Source organism: Triplophysa dalaica, chromosome 13 (assembly GCF_015846415.1).
Source record: "Triplophysa dalaica isolate WHDGS20190420 chromosome 13, ASM1584641v1, whole genome shotgun sequence".
Lineage (NCBI taxonomy): Eukaryota > Metazoa > Chordata > Actinopteri > Cypriniformes > Nemacheilidae > Triplophysa > Triplophysa dalaica.
This window is the reverse complement of record NC_079554.1, coordinates 865,001-874,189: the sequence shown is the minus strand read 5'-3', so window position 1 is coordinate 874,189 and position 9,189 is coordinate 865,001. Positions and strand designations below refer to the sequence as shown.

Sequence of the window (9,189 nt, the reverse complement as noted above, 5' to 3'; positions counted from 1 at the left end):
TATTCTCAAATGTGGAAAAACATCACTGAAGAAATAAGTAAGTTACTCTTTGAATGGTAAACATATAAGGATGTTGAGGAAAACATAATTATTTGATCATTTGTTCACTCTCACTCAATATTAACACTCTGTTTGTGTTGTGCTTTTTAACTAATTATCGGTTGATTTTATGTATAAATGTAAGATAACAACCTATTTTGTGTTAAATGTAACACAAAATATCCCAGAAAAAACACAAGGATGTGTTCAGTTGAGGACAACATATTTGTTTTAGTGTGTTCTTACAATAACTTTGTTAACAGAGCAGATGCAGTTTAACACTGTAGGACTGCTAAACTTTGTCTTCTCTTATAATAAGTTTCTGATTACAAATATTGTTTATACAGTAAAGTGAATATCAGTTTAAAATATGTCAAGATGTTCTGTTTGAAAACAAGCTCCACATGAACATATTGTAACACATTATATCACAACGAAAATACTGACATATAGCCAAACAGATGAACACAAGCTTTAAACAAGTTATTTCAGTTTAACAAGACAAAAAACATATATATATATACTGTATGTATATAAAACTGTAAGAGAAAATGACATAACATTCTGTTCAGACGTTCAAACTATAACAAAGTCCTTCTGTCGTGTTCATTCACTGAGTGAAATGGATACAGGCCATGTGAAGAATAGAGTGAAATGTTATCTGTTTATGTGACAGAGATGTCACGGTCTGACTTCTGGGGACAGTCCATATGCGTAATGTTTTTTATACTGTTCAAACTGTAAATCATATTCCCTACCCCTAAACCTAACAATTACACAAAACTTTCTGCTCTTTCAGATTTTCAGAGGTTAATTCCGTCTGATTTATAAGCTTGTTTCCTCATGGGGACCAAAAATGTCCCCATATCATAGGGTTTACCAGGTGCACAAACAAACACAATAAAGTGTATAAACAACAGCTATAAAAAACGTAATTTAAATAATTCATTAACTTTTCTTTTCTGTGAACACTGAACATAGTATGATGCTTCTCACCCACAACACTATTCAGACAAAACAGTAATTTAAAAAAATCTAAAATAGAAACCAAGACTACAGAGTATAGTGTAAATGAATACAAACAGTACATCCGTGTTAAATTGCACCTGCACGGGTCGCTCTGATAGACACCTGTGTGAACTAGAAATCCAGAATGAGTTGAGAAAGTGAATCTTCTGGATCGCTTCAGTAGCTTCATGCAGAAGAGTAAAGTCCCGCTCACTTACCAGAGCTGCAGGTAACACGCCAGTTTGGTTACCATGACGTCAGGGGTCCCGGCCCCGCGGCAGAGTTCACTCCAGACGCTCCTGCCGTAAAGCTTGCGTTCAACACTGACCTGCTCCCTTCTCTCTGCTCTTATACATCATCGCATTAAATCATTCATGAACTTTTGACACCACGATAGAATCCTAAGACCCACGCGAGGACAGAAACTCTGCAGACGTCTCATCCACCGGATGTCATTTCGAGAACTCCTGATCTAAAGATAAATGAGCATCTCTGCATGTGAAAAACTATAAGGACTTTACGTGATATGTCCTAAAGAAACTGTAATACTACATACATCTAATCCATACGCATTACACAACCACAACTGTCCAAGATCAATAACATCAACTATAAGTGCTGTCCACTGGAATTATATCCATGACACTGGAATAATACTGTGTCAAGACAAGCTGATGAAAGGATACAACTTGTTTCTGGTGCAATAATATTGTATTTTAAATTGATTAAAAACACACACTTGATGTAAATGTGAATTATTTGCATGGGATCATCATGTGGACTTTGTCAGTATTTGAACAGGATGATGGGAAGTTGATGTTTACATGAGATAGAAGTCCAAAACAACTGTGTGATTGTACTGTATGTAGGCAAATTTTAACCGTAATTAAACAAATGTCAAAAGTTGTTTTGCTGGATGTGTTTTATTAGCATAGAGAGTCATAATGCAAAATATTCGGTTGGAATAACAAAACTAGTAACAAGTAACCTTGTGAACGAGAGAGAGAGACTGAGTTGCAATTTGGAGAATAAGTTGCAACTGGTGGTCGCCAACTTTTGCTCTGTACGCCTGCAAGTAATAATCACAGTGAAATATTTGTTAACCCAAACCCTAAATCGAATGAAATACATGATCAAAAATATACTAATAGATAAAGTTTGTCTTCAGCAAGTTTGTTTTCCGTCAAAAGAACAACTCAATGTGAACACGGTAGAGCAACAATACGAGTATCACGTGTGTTCTGGCAAAACTGCTCCAGAAATCTGTCGACCAATCAAAACGCAGTGGAAAGTGACTGGATCCAGTGTTGACCAATCACAATGCAATGGGAGGAGACTTGATCTGGATCCAACATTTCCACCTGGATGTTACGTTCTGCAATGAGGAGCTACTCAGAAATCCTGAAGATCTGCAGGATGAACAAAATCATTTCTGAAGAGTCTGTACGCTAAGAGCTGTCCTCCAAAAATCATCATGAGTAAACCAGAGCCTGAGAGAGAGATGATGAACAACATCAGTGCTGGAAACACACTTAAACCTGAATGCACATCAACTCATGGAGACTCATGACACCGTCCTGACCAACATTCAGCTTTACACGAGTAAACAAGCTTAGAAATACACAACAATATTTTTGGAAAATCTAAAAAATGCATAAAGTGTGTTTCTGTGTGTGATTGTTGTGTGTGTTGTGTGTGTGTGTGTGTCTGTGTCTCTGTTTGTGTGTATGTTGTCTGTGTTTGTGTGTGTCTTGTATGTGTGTGTGGGTGTGTGTGTTATGCTGTATTGTGTGCAGGAATAGTGTGATCAGTGATCAGTAGAGGCACTCTTTCATTCATTCATTCATTCATTCATTCATTCATTCATCATCATGTACACACATCAGTTAACAGCAATGAGACACAGAGATCAGGGGTTAAAGTCTTTACAACACAATTTTTGCTCATTGGCTGAACTTCTGTAGTTTGTTGTTGTTGACAGACAAACTTAAATGAGGTTGTCGTCGACCAGCTTACGTCACTAAATAGTTTGTTTTGCTGGTGTGAATGCAAAGCCTAAGGGAAAACTTACTTCACACACGACAGCCCTCTTTACTCTTTCTGTGACTTTGTTCCTGAACTTATCCGGTCAGAAAGAGCCTAATGTTTAAATGCTTCCATAAGAACTTTTCTGTTTATCTGTTTAACAGTTATTTGTAGTGAAAAAGGTTCTTCAGAAAGGTTCTTCAAAATGTACAAAACATTTTTTCAGAGTGCTGCAATACAAGAACGAGTTATTTTTATATAGTTTAAAGAACCCCTTTCAGAGAACATTTTGAGAAGTCTTCGGATGTAATTCACCTTTAAAATGAAAATTCTGTCATTATTTAAGAGCCCTCTTGTGATGTTAAACCTGTTTGAGTCCTGCAGAACACAAAAGAAGATATTTTGAAGAAGATTGGTAACAGAAAAGCGTTGGTCTACAGTGCCTTGCATTGCTGTTGTGTCTATACATTAGAAGTCAATGGGGACCAATGGTTTTTTGCTACCAACATTTCTCCAAATATCTACTTTTGTACTTTTCAGACAGGTTTAAAATTCACTCACACTTACTCACAACAGGGCAATTCAATATTTAAATTTTCATTTTCATGTTGGGGTGAACTATTTCTGTAAAGGTTTTCTATGGAACCATTCAGCCAAATATTTTATTTTATGGCATTGTAAACGTATGAATGTGTAGGTTAAAATAAAGACAAACTGTTAAAGTAACAGTTCAAATATTATTCATATAGATTTTTTTGTGAGTTGATAGGTGAAGTGCTCATAGCTGTGGAACAATCAGAATCGAGGACTAAAGCTAACCGTTTTAAAAATGACATTATGCAAACATACATTTTAAAATAAATAAAAATGGCCAATGATCTTATTTTTAGTTAAAACTTCACACTAAAATAATTATTAGCGAAGAGATCTTACCAAGAGCAATCCACCAATGTTCAGCGGATGGAAAGTCAGCCATAACTGAAAGCAAAATCATAAGAAAAACCACAACGTTCAAAACTCCTGCGTTCAGCAGACATGAAATACAATTAAATGACACAAACAAAGAGGTAAATAGAATAAAAATAACAACATCATACAAATGATAAAGAGGATGATTTTCTTTTACATCCACTTGTTTAAGTGCATAAAAATGTTTACTGTCACAGTTTCTTTGTCCTCATTCATTCTAACCTCACAGCAACAGTAAAACCACAGGAAGGCTACTGATATTATAATGTGAGTTTATTATGTCCTGTGTGTGAGTGAAAATGATCTTACACATATGGCGCCTTAAATATCTGTACTTTGAGTATTTATACGACTGCAGGAGCACATATGAGGAGAGGGAATTTGATGACAAATGTAGCACAGAGTTAGAATTATGCTTCACGGCCACTTTATTAGGTACACTTTATTTCACCCTCTGAACTGCAGGAATTCTCTCTGTTGGTCCTCCTGGTGTTGTGAAGTGAGAGATGTTCTTTTGTCACTGTTTGTATATTGTTTTGCACTGTTTGGCCATGGGGGGGTGGCTGACATCAGCTTTAGAATTTAGAAGTTTTTGGATTGATTAATATTACTATGAAATGTAACATTCTGCATAATTCATATATTATAACATTTTGAAATGTTATAGTCTGTATAATATTTGGCCTGTGTTTCTCTCTCCTTTATCTTCAATGTGTGCTTCTCTGTGATTACCATGCTGTGTGTGTGCTTGTGTGTGTGTGTGTGTGTGTGTGTGTGACTTGTGTTCACTCTTTTGTTTTTACTTGTATAACTTAAATGTTTTACTTATAGTCAATATGTCTCATGTACAGTTGCTTTGTAACAATGAAAATGGTAAAAAGCGCTATATAAATAAAGTTGTGTTGAGTGTCAACTTTATTGTCACCTTTAGATAAAGTAAATGCAATGTATCATGAACTAATCAGATTTGAGGGTTTACATGTGATGTGATGTGTGTCTGTGCACATGTTATAACTCATCAAACACACAGGCTTCAGGTTAAAGTGATTTATTCTGAATTATCTGTGTACAGCAGCTGTGTTTGACATGTTACATGTGATCTCACCGGCTACGGTCAGTCCGATGTGTAGAAGAGTGACAGTGATGGCGTAATCCCACACCCAATCCTCCACAATCCAGGCAAATATCAGACCACCAACAGTGTATGTCACTTCTGTCGAGATCACACTCACTAACAACCACAAACACACACACAAAACCAAACCAGTTGACTGTCCAACATCTCTGTAAACTCTTGACACCCACTCATATCATGTCCACACAATAATAATATTTCTCCCTTTAATAATACACTTAGTCTGTTTTTATTGTACAAAAGAGGTGTTAGTTTAATCAGTTGTGCATTATGTGTATGACCTGCAAACCTCAACAAAAACATTGATTTGTATTATGCCACATTAGGTCACAATCCATACAGCATATCGTGTAACTTTTATATACACTTTCAGTTTACCTAAATATTTGGGGCTTTGCCATGATGGTTGAGTTGTGTAGTCAAATGGTGCTAACAAACTGTCGACCTCGTCCACCCTGAAAACAAACAATCATCTTAAAACACTGTAGAAAGATGTAAGATTATTATCATTGCACATGTAGTGAATTGTAAAGAAACAAAATATTACAAACGTATAAATAGACAATTGGTCAGATCTGTTCAGCTGAGTCAGTAAAGCAGCTGAGATATAACGCTTAAGAAATCAAAAGTGTGATCTTGCTGATTAAACATTTGGATTTCTAGAGAACAGTACTTAAGTGACTGTCATTGAACATCGGTTTCTATTTCTCAACTAATTCTGATCTCAGTTTACATCTCGTACATCCCTCAATACAATCTCCCTACGATCATACACTGAAATTCATTTGATTTAATATGAACTGTATTTATTTGCTCCTGCTAACGGTCCAAAATGTGTTCAAACTTTCAGCATTTTCTCCACAATTCTGTCCTGAATTACTCAACCCAGGTTGTTCCGAACCTGTATAAATTATTTTGTTCTGTTGAACACAGAGAAAGATATGTCAGCAACTGTGATTTCTGGGACATCATTGACTACCATGATAGAAAAAATCTTCAAAATATCGCATTTTGTGTTCAGCAGAACATCAAGAAAAAGATACAATCATTTTCCTACTATGGTAGTCAATGATGTCCCAAAAATATCCGTTAATAACTGTCAGGGTCCAGGACTTGTTCCGGTCTCCAGCCACTGGATGTCACTGTCTCCTCGTGTGGTGTTTCCCTAGTGTTATTGTTTTCACCTGTTCCCCATTTGTCCCCTGTGTATTTAAGTTGGTCCCTGTTCCCTGTCTCGTTGCTCAGTCTTTAATGTTTTGTGTGTGTGGTGTGTCTTTGTGTGCTTCAACTGCTGTTGTTTTGTTTGGAGTTCTATGAGAACCTTACTATTTATTTTTGGATCTACCTCTTCGGAGTTGTTTAAATTTCCTCTTTTCTTCCGTTTCTGGTCTATCATGTGGATTACCAGCATTTTTTAGTTAAGATTTTTTAAGGGAACTTTATTTTTCGCTTGGCCTCTACGGAGTTGTTTTTGTTACCCCTTTTTCCTGAGCCTCGTGGATTACCTTGTTTTCTGGGACATTATTAAAAGGATCTTCTTAATTTTATTCAAGCCTCAGTGTGTGCGTCTGACTTTGGGTTTAACATTCCTCAGTGGCACCGTTGTTAAAGTGTTCACACACAACACCGGAGACCCGAGTTCTAGTTCCGGCCCTAACAGAAAGAATGAGCCCCGAGTCAATATCATCACTTCAAGATGGTCTTTAGTAAGAGAAAGGTCAATACCCTACCACCCCACCGTCCTTATGATTGTGCCATTGAGCTTCTTCCAGGATGGTTAGATGGTCGCATCTTTCACTGTCTTCTCCTGAAAGGGAGGCCATGAACTCTTACATAGAGGAGGGCCTGGCTACTGGTATCATCCGCCCTTCCACTTCACCAGCCGGGGCTGGATTCTTTTCGTGGGAAAGAAGGACGGTGGGTTGCGTCCCTGCATTGATTTACCGGGGACTCAACAGGATTACCATTCGTAATCAATACCCTCTGCCCCTCATGACCACAGCTTTCGAGCTTCTGCAGGGAGCTTCCATTTTTACTAAACTGGATCTACGCAACGCTTATCATCTTGTGCGGATCAAACAGGGTGAAGAATGGAAGACTGCATTCAACACGCCTACGGGGCATTACGAATACAGAGTGATGGGGTTCGGGCTTACTAATGCTCCTGCTGTGTTTCAGGCCCTTATCAATGACGTTTTAAGAGAGATGCTTAATCTGTCCCTCTTCGTCTACCTGGACGACATTCAGATTTTTTCGAGCTCTCCAGAGGAGCACATTGTTCATGTGCGTAGAGTTCTCAGCCGTCTATTAGAGCATCATCTCTTTGTCAAGCCGGAGAAATGTGAGTTTCACACCACTCAAGTCCAGTTCTTGGGGTACATTGTCAAGCTGGCCCACATTCAGATGGATCCTTGGAAGGTTGGGGCTGTTAAGGATTGGCCCACTCCCACAGCAGTTAAGGAGACTAAGAGGTTCCTGGGCTTCGCAAACTTTTATCGTCGGTTTATCCGTAACTTCAGCTCCGTTGTGGCTCCTTTGACTGCCCTTACCAAGGGAGGAAATGTTAGATTCCGATGGAGTCCTGAGGCCGAGGGGGCCTTCAAGGAGCTTAATTACCGGTTCACCTCAGCACCCATCCTCACCCTCCCTGATCCTGACAAGTTGTGGAGGTGGACGCCTCTGACGTAGGCGTAGGAGCCATACTCTCCCAGAAAGGCAAGGACAACAATCTTCACCCTCGTGCATACTTCTCTCGTCGTCTCTTTCCGGCAGAGAGGAACTATCATGTAGGAGACAGGGAGCTGTTGGCCGTTAAGTTGGCGCTGGAGGAGTGGAGGCCCTGGCTCGAGGGTGCTAAGCACCCGTTCCAAGTTCACACCGACCATAAGAACCTGGAATATATTCAGCAGGCCAAGCGTCTTAACTCCTGACAGGCACACTGGTCAATGTTTTTTAACTGCTTCCAGTTTACTCTGTCCTATCGTCCAGGTTCCAAGAACCCGGATGCTCTGTCCAGAGTGTATGCTAGCACCCACTAAGAGGGACCAGTGACACCCATAATTCCTTTCTCCAAGATTGTGGCCCCGTTACGGTGGGAGATCGAGGGGTAGGTCCGGCAGTCCCAGAGCCAAGAACCAGACCCAGGAGGAGGTCCGGCCAATCGCCTGTTTGTACCAAAAAGAGCTCAGGCTCAGGTTCTCCAGTGGGGCCACTCCTCTCGCCTGACCTGTCATCTGGGAACTTATCGCACTATCGAGTTCCTCCAGAGGAGGTTTTGGTGGCCTACCATCAAGCAAGACGCGAAGGATTTTGTCAGCGCTTGTGCTCCCTGTAATCAGGGGAAGGTTACCCACCAGGCACCGCATGGCTTGCTACACCCTCTACCCATCCCCAAGAGGCCCTGGTCCCACCTCTCTATGGACTTCGTTACCGGTCTTCCTCTGTCCCAAGGCAACACAACTATTATGGTGATTGTGGATAGGTTCTTCAAAGCTACGAGGTTCATTCCTTTACCCAAGTTGCCCTCTGCCCGAGAGACCGCAGAGTTGATCAGCACACACGCCTTCCGAATATTTGGTATCCCACTGGATATCATTTCGGACCGAGGTCCTCAGTTCTCCTCCCGCTTCTGGCGGGCATTCTGCCAACTATTTGTAGTTGCTGTAAGCCTTTCATCAGGCTTCCACCCGGAGTCCAGCGGTCAGACGGAGAGGATTACTCAGGATCTAGAGACTATGTTGAGGTGTATGACAACTAAGAATCCTCCTTCCTGGGCTCAATACATGTGGGCTGAATATGCCCATAACACCTTGCGGAACCCTGCAACAGGCGTCTCTCCTTTCGAGTGCCAATTCGGCTACCCTCCCGCACTGTTCCCTGACCAAGAGGCTGATGTTGGGGTTCCCTCTGCCCAGAGGTTTGTTCGACGCTGTCGCCAGACGTGCGTCAGGGGATTTACTCAAGGCAGTCAAGCAATACCAGAGGCAAGCAAACCGCAGGCGCCGTCTTGCCCC

The 9,189-nt window shown here is 40.4% G+C and overlaps 1 protein-coding gene across 1 annotated transcript in view; it reads right to left on the bottom strand.

The window, feature by feature from the left end:
- Positions 1-2,301: 2,301 nt before the first annotated feature.
- tmem244 (transmembrane protein 244) overlaps positions 2,302-9,189 on the bottom strand; it is a 10,025-nt gene continuing 3,137 nt past the window's right edge. The window contains exons 3-6 of the mRNA XM_056764924.1: positions 5,555-5,631; positions 5,147-5,272; positions 4,006-4,050; positions 2,302-2,537 (exon numbers count right to left, since the gene is read on the bottom strand). Coding sequence (XP_056620902.1) covers positions 2,440-2,537; positions 4,006-4,050; positions 5,147-5,272; positions 5,555-5,631 — 346 coding nt within the window. The 3' untranslated portion in view covers positions 2,302-2,439. The remainder of the gene's footprint in view (positions 2,538-4,005; positions 4,051-5,146; positions 5,273-5,554; positions 5,632-9,189) is intronic.